At 38.0% G+C, this 26,567-nt stretch overlaps 1 protein-coding gene across 2 annotated transcripts in view; it reads right to left on the reverse strand.

The window, feature by feature from the left end:
• The window catches only part of gpc5a (glypican 5a), a 119,035-nt gene continuing 92,468 nt past the window's right edge, over window positions 1–26,567 (reverse strand). The window contains exons 9-10 of one of the 2 annotated variants that reach the window (XR_007814199.1): window positions 3,839–4,131; window positions 1–2,978 (exon numbers count right to left, since the gene is read on the reverse strand). Coding sequence is in view for 1 of the 2 variants with exons in the window: in XM_018683831.2 (XP_018539347.1) it covers window positions 3,971–4,131 (161 nt within the window). In the remaining variant the exon portion in view is untranslated. Of the gene's footprint in view, window positions 4,132–26,567 lie in introns of both variants that reach the window. The other variant, XM_018683831.2, reaches the window with a different exon arrangement.

Raw genomic sequence — 26,567 nt, forward strand, 5'->3', positions numbered from 1 at the left:
AACAGCTGTATAATCTTTATTTTTTATTATTTTATTAAAAAAGTATTAACATGTCATCTAATATATATTAAAGGATTGGCAGAAAAGAAATATACACCATTTTCTGATTAATTATCCTACATTATCTGTTTTAAAATCAAATTTGAGTTATAGCGAAAACTTGCAGTTTCCAAGGAAAAGCAGTGATTCATACTGTGGAAAAAATCATTTATAGCCACAAGAAAACATGAAACCCTGGATTACATGTCCCAGCAGGTCAGCCGAGGGGTGCAGCTCAATAAAATGACAGTTAGGCTGCTCTGCTTGCCACTTGAAGCCACTGTGAGCTTAACCAGAAGCAAGCGAGACAAAAAGGATGGATGACAATTCAAAGCCTCAGGACACTGCTGGAAAAAAGAGCTACATGCTGAGTCACTTATATGACTACGATAAACAGATTCTCAAGAATAAACTGATAAAAACAAATTTGTTGTAATGAAAAGAAAACTACAGTCTCTGATGTTTGTTTGTTCATAGTTTGCACCATCATTTCTATCAGTTATGATGACATTGTACTCATCTAAATAATTCCTGAGATCTCAGAATGCAGTAAAATCGCTAAAAAATTTTGTCAAACAAAAAAACACAAGCAGACAGACAGCCTAACAATGCTACTAATAATTGGAAAGGCAAATAGTTAATGCATTCAACTACGGCAAGTAGGGTAAGTCAAAGTTGAACCAGGAACTGTTTGTTAACTGTGATCGGTGTCTACAAGAGACAGTTTGGATCATAATTTAGCTGTTTGCATTCATTTTCTCTTCCAAACAAATTGTCAAATCTTGTTTAAAACCTGCCTGCCTTGGCTGCTTGTGTCTGTCTGATTTTTATCAATTTTTTAGTGTTTGAAGATCTCAGCAATTATACTTTGGCAGGTAAAATGTTATGACAAAGTCAGTAAATGACCCAAGCCATGAAAGTTAGAAGGTGCTATATGTAAGTTTTTACTACTGCTACATAGCCAATGTTAGCATAGCATTAACAGTTGTTTACTAACTAAGAGCTTCAGCCATCACTGCATTTGCAAGAGGTTAGAATACACCCTCTGGACAGCCCTACTTCTTCATCCTTTCATGTTGGACTGAGGGCAGACTGGATGCTACAGTGACTCACTATCACAAAGGTGTTTTATGAGATGGGATGGCTCAGGGCTACCTGGTTAGCATGCTGACCTCAGTAAAAGAAAAGAAGTGATTAAAATAGAAGAAAAACAAGAGTTAACATTGAGGCTGCTTTCCACCGCTGGAGACAGCTCCTGATAAGTAAAAGAATGAAGTTTGATGCTGAACGTTTCCTCTAGACTGGTATGTAAACAGCTGTTAATGCTAATGTTGGCTATGTAGCAATAGCAAAAATGTACATATAGCATCTTTAAAGTTGTAATAAAAAGTTGTCTTCTTTTACAGATAACTGTACAAAATTGTATGCATCATATGGATGTGATGCATGTATCACATGAATTTCTTTTTCAAATTACACATTCACTCTCCAAACTAAATACTAGACAGTAAATGTTATTCAAGAGGTTCTGACACATTGCAATGCCTGCAAGACAACACGTGTGGATTTGCAGTGCAGTTTTACTGACACAGGCATCAGCATCAGCATTTGGCCCATTCCCTACCTCCTCTGGATAACTATCTCAATATATAGCTATAATAATCACATAAGACATCAAATTGAACTTTTTTCTTTAAGTATGGGAGAGCCTGTATAACCTGACATCTACGTTTAGCCTCAAGGCACCTTCTGTCTCTGTGCCTGCTGCAGTGCTGCCTGTTATCTAGTTAGAGACCGAACACTATTATTTAATAGTATCATTAACACAGTTGTTCAAATGACAATAGCTCTGACTTTGAAGGTGCCAATTTCTGATATAACCAGTTTAGGGCAGTAGTTATGACTTAACAAAAGACTCCTATACAAGACATTAAATTGAGAGCACAGAAAGAAATGATGAGCATAATTAATCTCAAAGTCATCATTTCTAAACCTTGAGATGTAGTTGAAAAAGCTCTGGGCTATTCAAGTGGTTCAGATGCCCAAAACAGCCTTGAGTATATCATGATAAAAGTCTAACCTGGTATATTAATGGTGAAAAGGACTAATGACAACAATTACTATGCATGCTTTAGGATAACTGCAGCATGAGGAAGGTCGTGGTCTTTTAAAATGTGATCATACATGATCAAACAGAGTACCTGAGGATATTGTACCTTTGGCTGGAAAATAAAAAGCTGCAGCTGATTTGAAAAAAAAAAAAAAAGAATTTAAGGTGAAGATGAAATCCAATTTGCACTTTGCATTGCTCATTTCTACATAAAGATGAGCAGAATACTAGATGGTCACAGATCACATACACATTTATAAGTTTAAATAATTTGCAATATAACTCCATAAATTAAGGTCACATCATCTTAATAATAACGTTTACATCAATACAATTTATTACTGCTATTACAATATGAGGTGGTACAAATCTTTCTGTACACTTGAACCCAAATAGAAAAAAGGGTTAGTCTTGAGCCCCCCTGGAATGTCTCAGTTAATTTTTACAGTGTGATCTATTTACAGTAGCAGCTTTAATGTTTTCCTTGTTTATTTCTGTGGCATACATACTGTATATCAATAGCGAAAGTTGCCTATGAAGAGTACCATTTTAGCTTTACAGAATCTCAAAAGATGATTTTTGTTAGCTCTACGAGTAGCTCCCCAGCATATGCAAGCCAAAAAAACCAATTTACGGTGCCAGTGAGTACCTTTCTCTCTCAGCCACTGACCGGACATGCATGGCATATGTGAAACAAATCATTTTCCTTTTTTTCTGCACAGAAAACCTGCCAGCAACACACCAGTGGTATACGCAGTCAGGTAGAAGGTAGAAGCAATTGGATTCTTCCTCACCAGTAGCTCCAGGAGCTATCAGCTCCCATCCAGGCCTATGAAGGCAGAGGAGGATTGAGTTTGAAAGATGATAATAGACTCCTGAGGAAACTAATCTATTTCTTAAGAAGAAAGGAGTATGAATTCTCCTGCTCACCCCCTGCCCCCCTCTCCCAAACCTCCTCCTCCCTACCCCTCTCCTTCCACCGTGTCTCTCAGCAGTAGCATTATAGGTCAATTTTGCAATTGAAATATACCAATTAAACAGGCTCGGGGCAGCATGGTAGCTATTAACAGTGAAGAGAAGCAGGTGTCTTTTTTTCTTCCTACAATGTTGGAAAATGCACAAGAACATACAGTGCATATTTGATAGCTTACTGTAGGTTTTCTATAATGATTTGAAGCACAATCTGAAGCAAAGTTTGTATAAAAATGAGACTGTAAAAAAGTTAGATTTGTAGTCAGAAGGCATTCCTAGGATGGTATAGGAATAGGAGGCCAATTTAATTTGAGCTTGCACAAATATTGCAAATGCAGGAGATTTTTTTCAATTTCAAATCCAAAACCAAAGTTAACCTTTTAGGTTATTTGACTCTTTTCAGAGCAGTTGTAAAACAACCTGTACTGTAGAGTGCATTAAAGTGTGATATGCAGAAGCAAATTAATGCTTATATGTATCTACAGATCATATATATTATATGAAGATATACAATTAAATTAATACAAAACTTTTCCATGTTGTATATGCTGTAGTTATTTTTTTTAATCAGCTACGTAAGTTATTATTAGAGTTAATGAATGCCAGGTAACTGACTAAAAATAATCAGTTAATATTTGCAAAGCTGAACCATATATTGTCCTACAGAGGCACAGCACACAGTGTCATGTCATTTCCATTCAATTAATTCACTCCTACCGTGTTCTTCAGTGGGTGGAAGTGGTGCTCCATTACATACCGGAGCATGTTACATCCACTGGCCCTTTCATTTCTGGATAAATAAGCTTGAAATCAAGTCTTGAAAGTTTCATGCTGCAAAAAAGGCAGCTGTTACAAGGCCAGGAGCATATGTAAACAAGGCAATATCAAGACCCAGATGGCTCCTGTCAGTCTGAGGCCCCTGGATCTGCCCTCCATTTCTGAGTCCTCGACAGGTGGATGATGATGATAATGATGATGATGTTTGTGATCACCACTCACATCTGGACTCACTACGGAGAGAGCAGAAACCAACATGCCAGTCAGGAGGATGCTCGTTATCAATATAACATCATGGAAGATGTATAACTGTTATGTTAACATAAAAGGACAAGGCTGGTTTATTGTATGTTTTTCTTACTGTCCACAAATGTGTTGAACAAAAAAACAAAAATCAACAACAAAGGGTTAGCCCATCACTCAAAACATTCAGACTTCACTCTCCTGTCTGTGGCACTCAGCTCTATGCTGATTTGATCCTACTGAAGAGGCAGATCTGCAAAAATGGGTCACATATACCGTATACTGTGCAGTTTCATTTTTAAAGTAGTTAAAGAAATTTCCTTCAATGGCTGGGCACTGTAGTTTTTAGCCAACATTACTTAAACAGTGCATTTGGGACTATTTTCAGCAGTGGATTAACACACATTTTGTGCACTACTAAGTATTTATGGCAGCATATTGACTTAAACTACAGGGTCCATGGTTACTGTAATGAAGTTTTTCAGTTTTAATACTTTTAACAGTTTTGGACAACAATGGAGATCTATAGCACTGAGGATTAAGTGGGATCAATGCATTATGGGCATTGGTCTTTTATGGACTTTTTTGACAATAGAAAAATACAGAATATCGTAGGTAAATTTGAAAATGTTGACTGTTTTATATCATTATCATCATCTCTAAATTGAAAGATCATCCTATCATCAACCCCCAAATCTATGCACAGACATTTATTTATGTACCAACAGGTATCACAGAGTCTCGTTAAAGGCAGGATCATTTAACTCAAATATAAGTCATGCTTACAAACCGAATGGAAGCTAAAAGCCATTCTATCAGTTCCAAGTGCCTTAAAGATTTACACCATTCTCCAATCATTCTGAACTAACTAATATGTTTTTGGGTTTGTTAATAACTATAGCTGTATTGCCTCACACATCTTTCACAGCTGCAATACATTAGTGCACCCACTAAACCATTAAGGGAATTTGTTAATTTTCCACTACCCTATTTATAGTGAGCTGATTCAACTGTGGAGCACCTTCAGCGTCCATCTCTTCCCCCTGAGGTGTAGCGCAGAGCAGCTTGGGTGCTCCTTTGTGTCAACAACCATCAGGGTGTTTGTGTCGAGGTGTTAAAGCTGAATGCATGCACGGTCATTACAAACAATGACTGTAAAAATAGCACTAATTAACAGATGAATTTCTTTACAGGGAATATAATGTCCCATAGGTTTTTTATTTGCCACAAATTGTACTGTGCATTTTGCACATTTTGGCTTTGTTAAGGTCCCTACTTTGTTGTACAGTTAAATTTAAACAATTATGCTTAAGTGACATAATGATCATTTTGACTGTGCAGAAATCAAATCATGCTCTTCTTTATTACCATGTTGTGCTGACAATATAACTCTCTATAAATCTTAAAAGTGCATCCTTAAACTCAGTCAAACTGCTTACAAGTGCCCTTACAGGTAACATCCTTGCTGTCAGTCCATCACAGCTGGACACATTCTTTGACACACAAGATAAAGTTTGGATGAGGGTGAGGATGTATATTAAGATGACTCTTCAGGGAGGTCATTTGTTAATAATGTTTTTGCCTTCAACAGAACTTGCACTGGAGAGTGCAAGTGTAAGTGACAGCATTTAACCAAGACAAGAGACTCACCATACAGTATATGAAACAATGACTAAAAAACAGTCTATGTTTTTTTTTTTTTTTTTTTTATCTCTGACCTTCATATTATGTACATCAAACCTCCTGGTCTTGAACTGAAACACCCCCCGTTTGTCCACACCTTTGAAATTACACCTTAACAGCAACGAATATCAATTCAGCCAACTGCACCACACCAGCTGCCAACATCAATCTTGCTGTTTACATCTCTTTGGAGGCCTCAAGTGTTGAGGGGGGAAATTCAGTGTCTCTTCCTGAGTGAAATACAGCGTCCTCTTTAGCCCTGCTGATGTTACCTCAGGACACCTCAGACTCCATCCTACTTCATCCCCATAGGGAAGGAGGGAGGCTGGACCCCAATAGATGACCAGCTGCTCCAGGACCTTCCTGTTTTTCACTTAGGCTTCAGGGTCATAAGTCTGTCGTGGGCAGGATTACTCTAACCCAGACCCTTTCAGAGTATATAAAGGTTCTGTTATCAAACTTTATCTTACTAGCAGAAAAATAAGACCAGCTGCAGAGGTCATTTGTACTCTGGACTTCAATTCCACTTTTTATGGTGCAGTAGAAATAGCCTGTAATTCCTTTCCCCATAGCAGGAACTCAACAATTGCTTGTTGCTGTACTGACTAAATTTCTCTACAAGGATAATTAAAATGTAAACTAAAGTAATCTAACATAACATTATGTAAAATAATGTGAAGTGGTGTTACATCTAAGCTCATGAATGGACGCTTTTTTATAATCTTAAAGATTTTGCCAAATTTGCATCGCAAGTCTTCACAGAAATAGACGTGTTTATTACTGATTTATTCTGCCACATGTAAGGGCACATTTATGAGCTACCGTGAGAATACATGTGGCCTGAAATTAGCTATATATTGATTCTCTGCAGAGGTGTCCCCAGGACAGCTATTTGGAGGTCTACAGCTCACAGATAGTCAGTGAGTTTTGTACCCAAGAGCACTGAACTTCAGCAACTCAATCAATTCCTCTTACTGAAACCTCAAGGTTTCAAATGTCTTTCTGATGAATACATTTTGCAACACTGAAAGCACTTTTTAGCTGAAAATGCAGATGAAACAACAAGCAACTTGTTTTGACATAAAACCTCAAACAAACATTTAATTTAATCAACATCTCCATGAGTGTCACCAAAAATTGAACATTACAGGCAAAGCAGACATTATGGCAGAACAGTTGGAATGCATATAAAGTGGCCACTGACTGTGTTTACTATTATGTGATAAAAATGAGATGTAGTCTAATGTTGCATTACCAGCCTCTGCTCTTTATGTTTTTTTCATAAACTAATCACAGGTTGCTGTGTGTGGCCAACAATGCTGAGCATGATGGTCAGAAGGAATAGAGGAAGGAATGCAGCCACAGTTACAGTGCACAGTTTTGTATTAGGACACTATGAGGTTTCACATGCATGCACAGTCAGATCACTGAAGGTTGAGACTGAAGAAGAAAAAATAGGATGCAGAATTTGACAGGGCTCCACTTGCACGGATATGCATTAAAAGCAGTCTTTTAAGAATTGAAATAAATTCTAGCATGTAAGTAATAGAGGTCTCTTCATTTGGCACACGCATACTTAATTACAAGCACAGACAAATACATGTTATTTAATATCTCACATACACACACACAGTATTGACTCTGACTGTATTGGAGCTATTAATAACCATCATCACTGCTGAATCTTCTGGCTATAAGTGGGTTCTTTTTATGGATGATAATGAAGGTCCAAATGAAGGAGCATATTATCTCTCTAAAAGCATAGCAACTATATCCTCAATATAACAACCCAACAGAGCATACATCTTTCTTCTGCAACTGAAGTGTATGAGGCCGTAGCAAATTTAGTCTCCAAGAGCTAATGGCTGAAAAGAGCTATAATGGTCTGTCCTTTTTTTGGATCCACGCACAACCTATTTTGTAAATTTTCTTGAAAAGTGCTGCAGTAATGATATGTTTTAGTAAACCCTCAGCAGAGAGGTTAGGATGTTCCAAAAGGTGCTTGGTCTGGAGAGAGACATAGGTCAGAAAGAGAGGCTTACAACTGAAGTGAAATCAATACAAGCTGATTCCTGAGGACCTGGACCAACAATGATCAATACCACACTAACTGCACCAGGAAAAAACACCTAACAACTGCAGTGATGGAAAGAGCCTTTTGTGTGATTATAAGAGGGTCAGCCTTCAGAGCTTTAGAGCTTGAGTCCAAATCTTTGGGTTGTCTGTTTGAGTAAAAGGTTTATTACAAAAGTTTGTCAAACTTCATTACAGGCCCCATTTATGGCTTGCTCCAGTTTAGCAGTTTTATTACTTTAGGGAGGTATCTTACATGAAAATTGTCTTTGCCTGTCACTTTCTGGTGATTCCAGCTTGGCACTGAAAACATTGTGTTAAGTTGTAAGATTTTACAGTTAAAATTAAAACTGTACAGAGGCTGACATGACATGAGCATGATGAGAATATGAGCTGCTATTGTCTGCTCTTTTTGAAATGCTGCAAAGAAATAGTGTTAGAAGTCAGCGGTTTTAGAAGTGAAATATATCCAAGTATCAAAGTAAAAATAATCATTACAAAGAGTAGTAGGAGCTTTAATTGAATTTCTTCATGTCTTTACTGTACCTGTAAACAATATTTTACTGTAGCAAGTCCAGGTAGCACTAAATCTAAGTACAACTTTAATATACATTTCCAAAACTTAAATGATAGCTCCTTTAAAGACACTCATTTCAAGATATTGATCTCTCAGTACCACAGTTTATACAGTTAGATGTGTTGGGAAAGGCTCTGAAGAAGATAACTGATCCCCAACATATTATGGTGTACAATAAAAGCTTTCTGTAAACATACTTTAACATTAAATCTAAGTCAACATTGTCAAAGCTTTAGTGAGGAATATTTTGGGATAGTGGCAGGGGCTGAATCAATAAGCTGTATTGCATGAGGGAATCAACAAAGTAGTTCTGAGAACCAACAGCCCATTTAGCATACTTATTTGAAAGTGATTGGGTGTTACTCGTCATCTGGTAGTCAAGCAGGTGATGCATAAATAGGCCAGTAATACTGTGCATGAATGAAATGGCTGATGCCAATCAGCCAATGTGAGCACCACTTCAGTGCTCTGCCTTAACACATGTTCTGATCATATTTAATAGGCCACATAATCAAGCTGAAACAGGGCTGCTGACAATTTGGCAATACAAGATTTTTTTTTTATTTTTTATCTAGAGCGAGGGGTTGGTGACATGCGACAGAAGTTTGCATATTGTGGTTACCTGGTAAACGCCTCAACAAATCAATCATCAGGATTTCCCAATATAAGGCTTTTAACTGACAATGTTTTATTTATTTATTAGCTTGGTTCATGTTGAATGTGAAATTGCTATCTGCTTATCTAGTTAACATACAGTACCAAATGTAGCAGAGAAAAACATAAGATATTTATCTTTGAAAAATGCCATCCTGAAGGTATGGAATCGGTAGTTTACTGGGAGTATTTGGATTATAATTGCGTAAATGTACTTTATTGGAAGTTTATTTGTTGGACAATGCATTTGTAACTTTTGACAGTGTTGTTCTCATTTCTCATCAGGTCAGTCTTTCTCTGAATAAAAAAAGTGGATTCATGCCAGTTTATGTTAAAAAGAAATATCAGACAAATAGGCTTCCATTGGGGTTATTTTTGTTTTCAGAACTAATTAATCACATTGTGAAAGAGCTGGGTCCCTTCAGCTTCACTGTTGACTTCAGCCTGGGGTAGGTAGCTTCACCACCATTTAACCACATTGATTTCTGTGTTATTTGACAGTGTTATTAGACTGCTTGCTGCCAGAAATCAACCTGAGAATTGAACCTAAAAAGTCGCAGAATCTTCTTTTCAGCCTGCTGTGAAAAAGTAAGAGATTACACCAGTATTACATTAAAAGGAAGCAAAAACCGGTGGTTCAGTTTTCTAATCCTTCTTTTACTAAATGCTTCTATATATTTTGATGGTAAGAGGGTGGATAAATAATAGTCTATAATAGTCTCCAGACTGTAGTAACAAGATTTTTGAGTATATTTTAATCCTAAATAAGAATCCAATATTAATACTAGGATGGATGATAGCTTTTATCTGAAGCAAAAGTTCCTGTGGCACTGAAAGAAATCATCCCATTGTAATCTGTCTAAGGGAGTGTGAAAATGTGTGTGTGTTTGTGTGTGTAATTGCAAATGCATGTGTGAAGTGTTGCTCAAAAGCCTCCTTAGCATCATCACCAACAGCGTTGTTTGATTACACAACTGCTAAACTGTATGCAGTGGTTCATCATGGGATCGTACAAAATAAAAAACACTGCTTTTTTCATGTGCAAAAGCACATGATGCTATTCTGTCAATACAAAATTAAAACAGATGACAGAAAAAAGTGGGAAGAAAGTGTGAATGCTACAGCCTGGGGATTTATTAACATTTGGAAATTGAAATTGAACTGAAACATGTTACCAATCACAAATCACGATAAATATTGTATTGTATTCTACAAGCATCTGCTGTTGATAATAATACAGGATGCTAATCAAGCCGGTCTGGTTGCTATTGTCATTTTGTAAGTTGTTTTTAAAGCAATGAAAAAGAACAGGTTTTGAAAAAAATACTTTTTTTGTTGTGTGGACCCATAGTATATCAATACTGTATACCAACAGTGCTCAAACTCTTTCATCAAAGGTCCACTTATAAATTTTCTACATGGTCGAGGTCTGGAATGATGCCAGCACACACACACAGGAAATAAAAGTCAAGAAGTTGTTGAGCATGTAATACAAACTTCTATTTTTCAACAGCCAACCATATAAGTTAACTTAAACTACATACAGTGAACAAGACTTGGTGATTTGACTTGTATTTTGGCATGGCATCAGTTTTGGTACAGCTGCAAAATCCAGGAAAACTCTTGTGTGTTGTGTATACCAGAGAAGCACACATGAACGTATTTCTAACATTCATATCTGCTTTTGAATCTACATTTTCACTCATCTTGTCATGACTAACAAACTCATATAAAGGCCTACAAGGGAGGTGTGACAGCACGTGTGTAGTCAGCATTTATTGCATTTCCCTCACATTTTAACTGGTCCTTATTGTGGAGCTTTTAGGAGTTAGCCTGACACAGACTCCAGAATGTTGTTGTCCTCTCCGGTATCTCCATTAATCTTGTTGGTTGGGGCTCCTGAGCAGGGAGTTTATTTCTGGAACTTGTGTCTATCATTTGACACAAATAGAATTTTTTTTTTTTTGTCAAAACAGATGCTTCAGTCCCCTATCCTGTCCATCAAATCAGACAGCATAAGACAGGTGTATGCTGTTGTCATGTATCTGTAGATGTTTATGTCTTGTTTTAGCTGCCTGTGTGGTTGCAGATGATTTCCCCTGAACAAGTGCTACATCATCAGTCGCACTGAACGCTAACCGATATCTTTTTCCTGCACCATCGCTTCAGATGGCAATAAGAGCAACAGGACCCAGCAGCTCTGCTAGAAACCCTTCACTTTACAGCCCCGCAGGTGATAATGCAGAAAGCCCTGGGAAAAGGAAGGGTAAAATTATCCCTGTCACACTTTGAAACCCACATGCATGCAGACACAACACACACATTCTCACTTACGCTGACTGCACACGTATGCTGGTGCAGTGCAAGCAGCTAAGCTTCTTAAAATGAATTTTAATAATCGGCGTATATCCTAATCTACATATGGGATATAAAGCATGGCAAGTTGGATAAGTATAAATAAAAAAAAAAAGACACATGCACATTTCTGAGCCAGTTGTTTTCTCCCAGAATTGTTTTGTTTACACATAAACAAGATCAACTGAGGAGAGAAGCTAAATGAAGAGAAACCACCTGAGACCTCTTGGAGAGAAGGCTGAGTGCTCCCATTCTCAAACAGAACAATTGAATATAGCTCTGTGTTGCAGACGGCATCCCCTTTCAATTAGTTTCAGACGCCCAGAGAAAACGGAATAAATTAACTCTTTATCCACAGAAATCATATCATTTTGCACAATTTCATTCATTTACGTCGTCTGTACAATTACAGTGTTTAATGAATAGCCATTTTATGATGATTGATCCACCGTGAATGCTACTTTCTTGTCTTCTCTCTGCCTCTTTCTTGACATAATCAAGATGTGACACATCAGAATTTTTCCGCTGCCAGGTGTGTTTACTGTATAGCAGTGCCAGAGGAGGCCATAATAGTGTGCAACACTTGATTCAATGCAAGTGGATTCATTAACAGTCATTTACAGGCTAGATAAATGATACACACGGTCACACAAATGCATTCTTTACGGTATACGGCTGTAGTCTAAAGAGATAAGGCTGGTGTTATTCTACTTCTTTTTAGCTATGCTAGCAGAGTGTCTCTTGGGATGGCAGTGTGTTAGTAAGTCCACCATTTTGGTCTAGACTGGAACATCTTGACAACTATTTGATGAATTGCCATGAAATTTTGTACAGACATTTGTGGTCCTTAGAGGAAAAAGCCTAATGACTTTGGCAACAATGTGATTTTACCTGTAGCACAACCATTAGATTTATATTTGTTGCTTTTAGTGAAATGTCTTGACAACTCTTGAATGGATTGCCCTGAAAATTGTTACACACATTTCCATTCCCCGCAGGATGAATCTGTTAAATTCCAGTTTGTCCAGTATTTCAGTTTGTGGCCAAATACTTGCAAAACTAATGACATTCCCATCAGCCTCACCTGTTGTTTGTCTTTAGAGCTAATAAGCAAATGTTATCATGCTAACACACTAAACTAAGATCGTGACCAAGGACATCAGCGTGTTAAAACTGTCACTGTGATTATTTGGCAGGCTAACATTAGCATTTAGCTCACTGGAATGGACTCTTAGCCTTGTTTGTTCTTATCAGCAAAACCAACACTTTCCTCTCCTGTCTGTAACACCTGCAATCCTATTGGTTTCTACTAACGACATAAATCTTTCAAAATGGGTGACTTTTTAAAAAAGCTCAGTAATTTCAACTGGGTAGTAGAGTTTTTAACAAACACTTCCCAAACAGGACTAGATAGTGATTTATTGCGGGTTGTTTTAAGTAGTTGATTAAAACATGCTGGGTGCACAAGTGAGTTATTTATGATAACACATCAGCGTATAAAGTACAGTGTGTGCGTGTAAATATGTGTGCGCTCTTGGTAATGAAGGAACATGTCTCAGTGCGGCCCACTGATGTGTTTTTAATTATTTCTGGACAACAATGGAGCCCTGTGGCACAGAGGAATAAGCTACATCAGGATTTGGCAGCACAGACAATACTTGTTGGAGGATGAAGTCATGGGATTTGTTGGCAGTAAACAAAATATCAGATATCATCAAGCTTATCTTTAAAACCAGACTCATACTCTTGTTTATAAGAACATCACATCAAAAATGAATAAGAAGTCAAAAATGACTAACAAATTTCTAATTGTCTCCTAACTAACAAAGAGGGACAGCTCTGTCCAGAATCTCTGATGGTACATTTATTGCAATTCTTATATCCTTACTGAGAGGCAATCAGAGGACTGGCCAGGTTGGTAAACACAAACATACTGTGTTTACTGACAACACATCACATGATTGTTTGGGTAGTGATGATAAAACAAACAGATATCTATCTCTGCCTTCTGTGGCTGCTATCATGTGTAGTTACCTAACACAGTTAAATAACTACAGTATATTGAGCAAATAAACAGTGGTGTAATTACATAAAAAATCAGGGGTCAAAGCAAAATGATTAGTACAAGTTTTGCCAATAAGGTTTTTAAGTAACAAAAACAGAGACAGACAGTTTGCTCTCCCAGTATAAACACTGTCTGACAATCCCTTAATAGTCAGATCACCTTGAATCAGGTCAACCTGCCTTTTGTCTGATTTAATTTACCTCCTGTACTTAAAGCTAAAGTATTTCAAATGTCTGCTCTGACCCACAATAAAACCAGCATCCATCCTGTTTGTGCAATTATAGAGAAAAGCAGGATCAATGGAATCTAATTTAAGGCAGAAGCATTATTCTAAAACACAGAGCCTGGTGCATCTCTGCATGGAGCCAGCAGGATGATTAAGTGCCTTGGTTATATCCTGTATAGCTCTGCTGCACATGCCACAGTGAGAGTGTTCATGTCCTGGATCCCATCACCCCAGCCTCTATTACATCCTCAGAGCAGTCAATACTCAGCTCTGACCGCCAGTCAGTCACTCTCAGGTTGCACACACAGGCAGAATACAAATCAGCTTGGAAAACTCAAAGCTCTGCATCCGCTCTGTGTCCACACCTTTTCTTAGCAGGCTGCTGTTTGGACAGACCCTGCTGCAACTAATTTGGTATGTCACAAATTACATCAGTTAATTGTAAATAAGGCACAAATTTGACACATAAGCTGTAAATATAAGAATAGAGTCAAATATGGGCTAACACAGAAAACTTGTGATGAAATGTTCATTAATAGAGTGGTAGTGCTTCTGTTTCGGGTAATTGAAAATTGCAAGTCAGCGCTGTCTGAGAAAATGGACAACAACGGCCTTTATGCAGTCATCCGCTGAATGTGGATTTGAACTCGTCCAACACTCCCCATTCAGCTGATTTGGCACCATCAGACTACTGCTTCAGTGGTGGCCATTTTGACAGTGACGATGACGTCATCGCTGCTGCTCAGTGATGACTTGCAGTTTCTCAAATGTGATAATTTGTTGTTTTTCTTCTGCCAAAAAATCCAACAATATACACTTCACTCTCAGATATGACAATCTGAACACATCACTTTGGGCTATGGTAAATTGTAACAACCACTTTTCACTATTCTCTAATAGATTAATCAATAAGGAATATAGTCACAAACTAGAAGCTTGTGATGTATTAGTAACGCACCACAACTGTGGCAATACAATCTAATGGTAAAAACTAAATTAGAAAAAAAACTTCCTGGCAAGTGATAAAAAAGCAAGCTCAAAACAACCCCTTTAATATTGTATTACATGGAGTCAGTGAGTGTTAACAAAAGGAGGGGATGTGTTCAATTTTTCATGCACAGTTCCTTTTTTTCACAGAGGAAAACAAAACATAAGGGCCTGATCAAATTGACATGTGCTGGTAAAGGTCTCTGCAAACCTGCCCTTCTCCATCTCCCCCCTTCTTTTTTCTTTACCAGAAGCAGCTCACATCCTCAGAGTTAAGCCTCACTGAAGTCAACTTCATGCAACAGCAAGCTAAACACCTCTGGCACCACATAAACAGGACAAGGTCATTCAGCTATTTCGCATGTTGAGAAATATATATCTAACTATTAATGGAGGCATTAAAGGCCCTGAAAACCTATTTTCTGATTCACCCTCTTCTCTTGAGTGATTCAGTCCACATGAACACATAATATTTTGTCAAAGTTGCAGTTATGATTATTTTAGAAGTAAGACCTTCTGGATTTTGTGTTTCGTCTGAGCTCATCTCACTGGTTTCAAGTGGGTGGGGCTCAGTTGGACAAAGTTGATGTCCTGCATACCAATTAGGATTTAGCAACATTTGGATCATAACGTGATGACAGTTGTGTGATTGTTTCCTCATGTTGTGAGGCCACTGTGAAATCAAATCTGATCAAACCACATCCACACAGTCTTGATATGTCTTAATATCATCTTTCAGTTTTCAGGAACTTTAAGGGATGATCGCTCTTTGGGTACTGAGTATAAAAGCAGGATTTGTCCTGGTTAAAAAGCATTTCCTGTGTGATTAAAAATGTCAGTCAAATGTTCCAGAACAGCGTCATGTGATGATGAGGTGGGAATGCTTTTTTTGGCAAATGTTTCCTTTCCCATCTTGCTCTGTTTGTGGGGGTTGTTGACTGTGAATGAGAATCAGAGGGACGTACCGCACTCTGTTCCAGCCTTGCAGCTTTATGTACGGGTTAGCTGCTGAGCTCAGCATGATGTTAACTGCATCAGCAACCAATTGGAACGTACTGGTCCCAGTTTAGATTGTGTACACAATAAAGCACGCACGCACACACAGACAGAAAAGACTTGATTAAAAGAGAAGGATATTGCTAAGCCAAGCGGCTCACTGTTAATTCGACAGGTTTTAATGAAACACCTAGAAGAATTGTTTCACAGTTTGAGCAATCAGCTCATGTCGGCTTCATTAATAATGAAATCTTCTCTTCAAATTATACCTCAAAGGTGGATCTGTTTTAACCATACTAAAGACAATCTGCTAATTAGCATGACCAAATCACAACCAGATATTACTCTTTTCATAAAAACACAATTTGCATAATAAGGTTTTTGAATTTGCACTGTTCCCTCTCTTATTAACCTTCCATTAACCTTTGGATAAACAGAGGCAGCTCTGAGCATTATTCCCTGGGATCCCACACCAAAAGACTTGGCTCAAATTCATCAGACCAGCTGTGGAATCGCTTATGGGTGATTAGGCCACTGATAGCAGCTCGCCTCACTGAAGATGAAGATCTTGTGGAAGCTGCTCAGGAGCGAGGACATTACAGACAGCTAGAGCTCAAGCACAGATAATCTGAGGCATTCATTGATCAATTGGTGATAGGTAAACCAATACGAAAGGAAACATTCATGGTCACATCATTGTTTGGAATGAAGCAAAGCATGAAATGTATAATTATCCTGATTGAGGGCAGAGGAAAATCTAAAATGGTCTATACGTTTGGCTTGGCCCTTCCTTAGCAGTATTTATTTGGACATTTCAAAACTTAACTGACTGTAGACAAAAAACACAAAGAGGGAATCCTACTGGAACTTCAAGGACTGGACGCATCATGATCTGTTTTTTTTTTTAAAGAAGCCAATGATATGAACTATTTACAAATTTCAGTTTTCAGTTGAATAAAACATAGAACAACTGTTGGCTATCTTACAAACAAAGTTAATGTGTTAAAAATGAATCATCAGTAATTTTGATGCAGACACAACTGACCATGTCAAAGATGTAGAGAGCAAGTCCTCCACAGTAAATAACATAATCACCTGTTACTGCCTTCCAACATGATACAACACATTTTCTGATCTCAAGACCCTAGTAGCACTACAACATGGTTTGTCAATATAACCGCTATTAAAATTCCTTAGCCCCTTTTGGGACTGTCTCATCCACCAACAAGGTCGAGAGTCCCAACCTATATGACCCATGGGAGCATAGCATCGGTAGGCATACCGAACCTGAATCATTATGGTAAGAATAATAAACAGGAGGTTAAGGTGGTGGAACAGGCACAATTTTGTTGTGGTGCACCAAACTGTAATGGGCTCATTACCACTCCCTGAGGCCAGAGGACTGAAAATATTCCCTGGTACTTCAGGGCTGGTGAGAACAACTGTAATGGCCATAAGGGTAATGTTGAGCCTATTCCACATTCAAATACAAACTTTGAAGTGACGCAAAGGTGAGATTTACTGTATCCTTAAGCTGAAGTGTTTTTAAACAGTATTCATCAGTTTACAAAAGCTTTCGCTCCCAACAGATGAGAGTCATAATCCACATGACCACTAGAGGCTCTTGTGGCGTAAATGTAAACATGATTTTTCAAGCATTTTTTTCAAGCATATGAACCGTCTCAGTGGGGGAGTCGCATGTCTAACCCAACTACTAATGAGACAACCTGCATATGACAGAGACAGCCAAGTTGTTTGATACTTAAGCATGCAAAAATAACTTTAAAAAATAAAGAAGAGAAGAAGCCATGTTGGTTCCATGTGGGTTTCTTTTTATAGAAAACCACATTTCATGCTTGATTAAACAGTTTCTAAGCTACTATTACGGCAATTATATGCAAATCCTACATCTTTGAATACAAATAAGTATTTACTTGAATTGCATCTCTTGTCCTAGCACATACAACTGACTACTCTGGCAACAAGCTTGCAGACCCTTGATCACTGAGTGCATATACGACTTGCATGGAGTACCAACAGGGTCACTGTCGTTCAGTATAAGATATTGTGAAGCTGCAGTGAATGAAGTGTGAAGTCCCAAGGTCCATTTTGGTTGTCGGGGTCTTTAATAGAGCTTAAGAAACACACGTTTTCTCTGGTGGCACTTGAAAAAAAAGGAGGTTTAATGGAAAATGTAAAAATATAGTTTTGTTGATAGACGCAGAACGTATGTCGGTAGTGATTTTTAATTACTGCGTTCTACTTCTAATAGATTTTTTTGTCTCACACTTTTAATTAGTTAGTTGTATTAGTTGTATCCCTTATCCCTATTTATTTTTTGCATACTTCAAGCATTTTGTAACACTGGTTCTGACAAACAAACATTATTTTAATATGATTATATTATTACGAGTGTGCCATCATCTGTAAAGTTCCTATTTACATTCAGTTTGTGTGAAACTGTTGAAATTTATTCAATGGTTCAAATGGTCATTTTGGAGGATGTAGTTTGTGGTGCTGTTGAGTTTTGTCAATACTTAGTCTAGCCTCCTTTAAATAGATGGTGTGGAGTATTAGATTTAGATTTAGATTTTTTTTTTAATTATTACACTGGTTGTAGCTGCTGTGCGTGTACCTAATAAACCAGTAAATGACTGTTTGTTATTTACTGGACTTATGTAAGGAGAGGGTCTGGTTCTCTCTCTCTCTCTGTGTGTGTGTGTGTGTGTGTCTAATGGTTAAACCTATACCTCCAGTTCAGTCAGGCTCTCCCTGTGGTTGATTAACTTTGTGATCCATTAAGTGGCTTCATCCCCTCAGCAGGGACAAAGTGCCCTCCACCCTACCCTCCGAGGATTAGGGGAATCCCTTAGACATCATCAAAGGGACTCCAAGGTGAAGAGTGCTGCTGACTTTCTATGAAGTGTCAGTGAATTGAGCAGTAATTCTGCTGAATACGCTCAAATCCAAGGCTATGTCTTGTTGGGCCACTGGGGTTAACAGAAAACAGTTAACAGCAAAGGCATCGTTATGAAATGTTTAGAAATTACACATTAGTTTGTTGTCAGTGACTGAGGATCCATTTAGGATCCGTTCAGCATCTGACTTTTACGTTTTCATTTAGCTAGGAGGATTTGGTGCAATATGTTCTTTCAGAAGTCGACACCATTGTAAATGTCATCTTTGTGAACTTGCAGTTTCCCCAGATTAGCTCAGAATACACTGCCTGCATATACTGACACTAATTTTAGAAATCTGAGTTTTGAAAATCTCGAAGAACATATCCAAGAGGATATCACTTCTTGTCTGGAAACATTTGAAAGAACAAAATCTCCCATAGGAGCAGTGTGAAAAGCTTTTATGTGTGACAATTGACTTTAAAATTGCACTTGTTGGGGTCTCCTTGAATGCAGTGGCTGCTGTGAAATCAGTTTAAAAGAGTATGTTTTGCCATAGAAGTTATACAGTACAATCCTACATAAGGAGAAATGAACAAAAAAGAAAAAAGCATACTTTTTTCTTGGTGTTTTAAATGGTTCAGTTCTTCAGGATAAATTCTTCTAATTCTCATTTAGCCTATTTAGATAATCTAATTCTGCTGTCCTGAAGATAAAGGTACCATAGAAACAGATCAACAGAAACTGTAGCGGTCTGATAAATATTGGTGAAAGATTTGTACAGAGGAAAAAGTACTTTGATCTGTGTGATTATGAGAATACTGCAATTAACTGTAATTATGTTGATATGATTCAGTTCATAATCCAGATATTAATACCTCTACTGTATGAGGAAATGTGTGGAGATTTTGCAGGTGACACTTCTCTAACATCATGTTAAATTTTCACATCTGCAACCTCTGCATATACCCAGCCATCATGCAGAGTATATCCCAGCATGGTATAATATATAGAGGAAACCTTGGGGCAAAAATACATCTACAGTTTATAACAGGGGGGTAATATTTCACCACTAAGCATCAATGCAGAATTCTTTTAAAATATAAATACTTACTGAGGTATATAAACTACATATCAGATGATCTTTTATATCACTGATCATTTTGCATACCATCTCAGGTAATTTGTCATTTTATCAACAGACTGAGGCTCTAAACTAGAAATCAGCTGCAATCATCTCCCATATTTTCTTTCCTTCAGCAGAAAATTTTGACTGTGTATATGTTTCATTCCAACTCTGACATTTTTCTTGTGCACTCCCTGTAGAAGTAGAGTCAGAATTCATAGTGTTAGGACCATGATGCTCGAGCCGAACAGTGCTAGGAATTGTATGACGCTGCAAGGCCACAACTTTCATTTTAACTTTTCCTCAACAAGCCCAGACGAGGTGTGAATGTGGCATGAAATGAGGTATGGAAGCAGGGCCAATTGATATTTAATTAATGCTAGGCCTGACTGGAGGGCCTGGGCTCATCTGCTGCATGTCTCATCCAATATGCATGATTTACAAGCGGGCTTCTTGCCACAGCAAACTTTCCACGCAATAAGGAGCATCAATGTGAAGTGCTGTACACCGCCAGCACAGAGGGAAGCAAGTACTCAGGAGCAACACTCTGTAAATCTTGACAAATGCTATGAGGGCTATGCCAACATGCAGTATATTTAATGCATAAGATCCAAACATATCAAATACCTGGGAGCACTAAATGCAGTGAAATGTCAAAGGACCTTAGAACTTTTCGATCTTTGTATATCAGAATGAAGATTTGTCTTAAAAGGCCTTTGTAATTTCATTTGAAATATTTATAAGCAAAGCAAAGCATAAACACCTTTGCTGTTTTGGGAAGCACTGAGTTGCAGAGGACACCTTTTCTTTTTTAAACCCTCCTGTTTTATTAATGAGTATGCACTATAAAGATGAATCTGCTGCTGCTTGAACTCAAGTAAAATTTCTCGAATTCCAAGTTTGCAGGATAGCATGAATAAAGTGTTTATCCATAGTAACTCAACTACTGTTATTATTATGGACTATACAACGCACACTCTCTTTTTTCCAGAATAATTGGAGAGAGTCGCTTAGCTACAAATCCTGACAAAGTAATATCCACACACTTTCAGTGCAACACTCAAAATACAGCACAGAGATTGTACAGAGCTCCTATAAATAATGTCAAATGAGGCTTCAAATTATGACACAACTAAAAGGCTTGCATGTTTTATGATTGAGGAAATCGATATGCTAAACACTATTCATCCAAACCACTGCTGATTTGTTTTAAGGATAGATGATTCTGATCATTTCTAGCTGGACTTCTGTGCTATTATGGTGTCATTGTGTATTTCTCTACATGGAAGCATTATTCAGATCATTTTGGGCTGATGAAGTTTTACAGGATACACTGATATAAAACTGAATTTCATCTCAAATGCTCAGGACGAATCAGCTGATGATCAGCCTTCCATGTTATATTGGTGGGTGATGATGGTGATCTTGTTTCAACCACTGATAACTGGGTGGCATGATGATAATGGCTTACATGTGCACCAGGTCTGGTGGTTTGTCATTGGTGCATTTTTTCAATGTGAGCTTGTGTATATGAATAACTATTTGACTGAAAAATATTATCTCTGTACAGGCAGAATTTTTGGCTGAGCTGTGGTTGTGTGTTGGATTGCATCGGATCTTTTAACGGGGCCACTGTTTGTTTTTTAACAAAATAATGCAGAAACATGGCTGAACATATCTACAAATGCAGGCTTCATTAAGTAGAGGTGGTTGTGGGCAGTGGAGTCAGTGGAGACAGCTTATAATTCTACAGTGTTTACTGTGCTTCCAAAAATGTACACAAAGAAATGAAATGAGTTGACATCTTCATATACATTTATATTTTAATCCCTACAGAGCGTTTAAGGCAGTGCATTCCTTCTCAGGCTGCTGTCCTATATGAATTCAGCAGGTAGAGGAAAAACAGGACATCATTTCTCCTGCCTGGGCCATCTGTCAGCCCCCCAACATTGCCCACGTTACATTAAATAAATGCCTGGCTTTTCTCAGGAGTCCACAGCAGCGTTATTAAACTGCCTACCTGTGTTACGATGATAGATCTCTCCCAAACTTTGGACCCCCAGCAAGCCCAGGTTACCCATAAATGCAGAACATAAAGAGATTGCTTGTGCGGACAACCGGTGTAAGCAATGAAATCAGGCTGCACACAGCTGACTGGGTCTCTATTTAGATGAAGGCCAGTGAAGGGGATCGAATGATAAGCAGCCAGCAATGAAAGGTCTTTGATAGTAACATGTCAGGGAAAAGAGTAAAACAATAAATCCTAATGATAGTAAAATACTGTTAGTTAATAAGTTAAAAAATTAACATTGCCCCCAGTAGTAAATTAAGAATAGGAAGGGGAGAATACCTTTAGAGAGGACAAAGTCTATGTGTTGCACTTACATTTATCATGATCAAAGTTGTCGAAATTATAGAGCATCATTAACTGCGAGGAGTGGATCACTAACTGGGAAAAGTGGGCAACTGCCCTGGAGCCCCAGACCCCCCCCCCCCCCCCCCTTTTTTTTTCAGCAATAGCCATTAAATATATTTACATTCTGCAATTACCTTTATTTAAAGTGGTTTTCATCGTTAGTGGCGGAGCCCACCATTCCCAGAGCAGATTCAAATCACCTTCACAAGCACCAAAGATCACTGTTTACTCCTCTACAGCCATGTCACACCTAAAGCAAACTTAACATTTCCCACTGCTGCTGCTTCACTTTAGAAACACCCAACTAGCAAAACACAGGGCAGATTATGGGCAAAAGGCAGATTATTGACTGCTCCACTAAAATAATATACATTTTTTAAGTTGCACTGCACATGGATTCATTGGCTGCTTTTCTATTGTATTCCTGACAAAGTATCCACTCAAGCAGCGTTTTAAACTGGCACTTTGCCGTTACAACTTTAATCAAATTTCCAAAAACTAATTCATACAAAGATAACCTGGGGCCAGGTAGTATTACATGGGAATACGTATAATGAAGTATAATGAAGCTGTCATATATTGTGCACAAAAGGTGGGTGGAGATTCAACAGGGGCTCTACAACAAATTCTTGCCCTTGGGCCTCCTGAAAGCTTAATCCGGCCATGACCACTGCAAATCCATATGAAGTTTCAATTCATTTACAAGTGACAACCCAAGAAAAAAGAAATGTAAGGAGGAAACGTTACAAGGAACAAAAAATAAAATAAAACAGCACTTTACAGGCAAAGCTTAATCCACAGACTTAATGCATATTGTAAAACACACATATTGTAGCTGATTCAAAACAAACAAGAGGGTAGCTCACACACATAAAACAACATTCATACATATTCTAAGCTGCAACAAACCCACACAGTATGGACCATAGTCGATTAATTATGCAATAGCTTGCTGACAGAAACTAGAGAACCTAAATCTGCTTCTGCCTCACAGTCACAATCATGTCTGCTTGCCAATTTCCCACCAGGCCTTAGTGACAAGCCTGTGGATGGCGAGTGTGATAATGGATGGTTCTAATGGTCAAGCCTGGACCGCACATTAGGAATCCGGTCGATTCTCAGTATTGCACACAGGAAGTGCTGCCAGCAATCAATGCTAGGCTAATGTGCGAAAAGGAGTAAGTTGAATGTCAGTGTTGCTAATCAATATCTATTCATTTTCAGCAACCGCATTTCTACAAATAGGACACTTAATATTGTGCGATTGGATAATTACCATGCCCAATTAAGGATGCGTGACACTAAGCGACGGATGGTTGATGGAAAACATCTGCCACAAGGTGCTAATGGAGACACGCGCCAGACGCTGATCGACAGTCGGGAGATGGATCTTGATGTCTGCAAACTGTGGGATGCCAGCTCAACCTGCAGGAGTCAGATAATCCCCTCTCTCTACCTCCACGGCACCAGAGATAATGGATGTCCATCCTCTCAGATTCTGCCCTAACAGGAATACGCTGCTCCAAAGGGAAAATGACACAACCACTTTGCTACCACTACATTTGTTGCTAATCCTACACACTTTTCAGAGTTTTTAAACATTTCTCCTATTGCTGACTTTTTTCATATCAATAATAGATGTTGTTGTTATCCTCAAAAAAATACTCATATTTCTTACTATTACAGAAACAGAAACCATCATATAATTTCTTCCAGTTCCAGCACTACTGTAGCCTCCTTTGGTGACAGAGTCTGAGCTGACTCAAACACATTTGGGGCCAAAGCGACAGAAGGTCACTACAGATTATCTTGTAGTGGGATGGAGTGACATCTCAATCTCTTTCCTCCCAATCCAGCTGAATCCAACCCATTCCCTGCTGATAACGTCAACATATTTAATTTTTATGACTGCACACACACGCACACAGACAGACACACACACACACACACACACAGAAAGTCTAGTACTGTAGGGCCAGCATGGCATTCAAACATCTGAAATTACAAGCAGCACACTCCTGCCCTGCAGCAGATCTAACTTTCTGACAGTATGTGCAGTGAAATACATTACGTCTTCCTTTTTTTTAAAAAAAAAGATTTTTATCTGGTGAGCGTCATCTCTACATGCCATCTTTAAAGCTTCCTCTCACATTCACAGCCAACTTGACCAACAGCCTCTCTGCAACAATACTGCTGGCTAATAACATCATTCAGTGCACAAACTATACATGTACTGAGCTCACACTAGCACAGTAACAACTAGTGTACACTAACTGTTTCAACTTCGCAAGTTACATCATCTTTGACTTCACCAGTGAACACAGACAAGTTAAACAACAGGAAACTTGTCACCCGCTGAAATGTAACTGAGCCCGAGGAGACCCATTGCAATTATGACAAAGGCTAATGACCATTATATTGTCATTTTAGTGATTTCATCATTTTTGTAATCCAACTCCAGGTTGTTTACTCTCAGCTGAAATGCAATAACTGAATTAGATGCATGATAGGATGAGAATCTCTGTGACTCTGAGACGGGAAGCACTTTGGTGGACCATCAGTGCCTCACTCCCTGTGGAGAACGCTGTCACATATTTTAACTTATTGTATATCAGTCATTTTTTTCCGTATGAAGGATCCAGTTTTACTGTCCGTCAATAACAGAGGCAGAGGTGCAGATTAAAATAATATACTTGTTAACCTAGAATACAGATTCATGATATTTATTCACTTTGGGGCAATAAAGTCCATGAATGGTGGTACTAACTGATTTTTATTTCTTTTGATTCATCATAAGTAATTCACCTCATGACTCAAGATCCCTATTTGTAAACATAGTACAAGTGCAATGAAATGCTTTTTTCCCCCCTAATAGTCTCCAGCTGTATGTAAAAACCAAAGCAAACAGTCCAGTACTGTAGGCAAGAAATATAAAAACAGAAATAACAGAAATATATGAACTAACTATAGATGAAAAACGTAACAAAAAATGTGCAGCTGGGACAGAAATGCGCAACCAAGTAACTACCTAAAATAATGCAACATCTATCTATCCATATATCTATCTATTTATTTAATTCATAAATTGAAAACCAAATATAATTCAGCATAAGGAGAGGTCACCACAGTACAACTTTAAAACAAAGCTATTAACATAATTCATATTCATTTTTAAGTTTTTATCAAATACTTAGAAACCTTTCTTTAATAGACACTTCTTCAATCACATGGTGAGGCAGGTTATCACCAACAGCAGTATTTTAAATTTAAGATACTGTGCATATAATTTAACAGTCTTTCACTGTGAATTTGGATGTTACTTTCCAAACTTTCTGAGGCATTACTCATAGGGTCCATGGGAATTCTTCCATTCATTTACTGGCAGAAATGTGAAATGTGATGAAACCTCTTCAGTGTGTAGTGCACTGGGAGGCTGTATCCAGGAAATTCTTAATAAAAGCAATGTCAAGTCTGCTTTTTAAAGTAAAATTCAAAAAGTGATGGGAGAGATAATAGATGCTTTCAATATGAGTCTTAATGGAGAATTTAATTGCTCAAAACCCACCCACACCATTAACTTTGCCTTTATTTCACTCTCACTTTGCAAGAACGTGTTTGTGAGTAGCAATGAAATCAATTTCAGGCAAACTGTTGTGATCAGTGAGGCATTACTTTGATTACTCTACAGGCATTCTGGACTTGAGTGATGAAAAAAAAATTGTTTGGTTCCACTGTGTTGTGTTTGCTAAAGAAAACACATTTCAGCAATAAATACTCAGTTCTGACAGCCACAGATTCTGATAGTATTTTTCTTTTTTTTTTAACTCAGCCTAAATGTGAGTTAAAGACAGAAAATTAGCCTCTTGTGTTTGATGGAACAATTACTGGTGAGTAACTGTTCATCATTCTTTGGCAGCAAACAAGCTGAAACCATTAAACAGCTTGCAAAAGCTGACCCTATTAACAGGTTTTCAGTGCACATAAAAAGGACCCAAAGCATTTGTTTTATTACTGTGCTTTTTCCTCATATGGTTTTGGCAGAGGTGGACACATGTTGACTAATACAGCATTTTGTAATTCAGGTCTTTAGGAAAAAAAAAAAAGGATCTGCTGTTCCAAAAATGTTTTATTTCTCTCTCATTGTTAGGCACAGCCTCAACCCCTCTGAGTTAATTGAAAAGGAATAAAGAAAACCTACTGCAGAAAGCACAAAAAATCTCCTGTGTGCGCCAATTGCTTCAGTGTTGGCATGTGTGCCTCTTAGTGTGCAATCATTCATTCATTGGAGGCATTCAAATGAAAATATGAATTTTGGCCTAAGATGGAAAACATTTTCTCCTGCTCCAAGAGGAAGCACAAAGGACAGTTAAA

Source organism: Lates calcarifer, linkage group LG2 (genome assembly GCF_001640805.2).
Source record: "Lates calcarifer isolate ASB-BC8 linkage group LG2, TLL_Latcal_v3, whole genome shotgun sequence".
Classification (NCBI taxonomy): domain Eukaryota; kingdom Metazoa; phylum Chordata; class Actinopteri; family Centropomidae; genus Lates; species Lates calcarifer.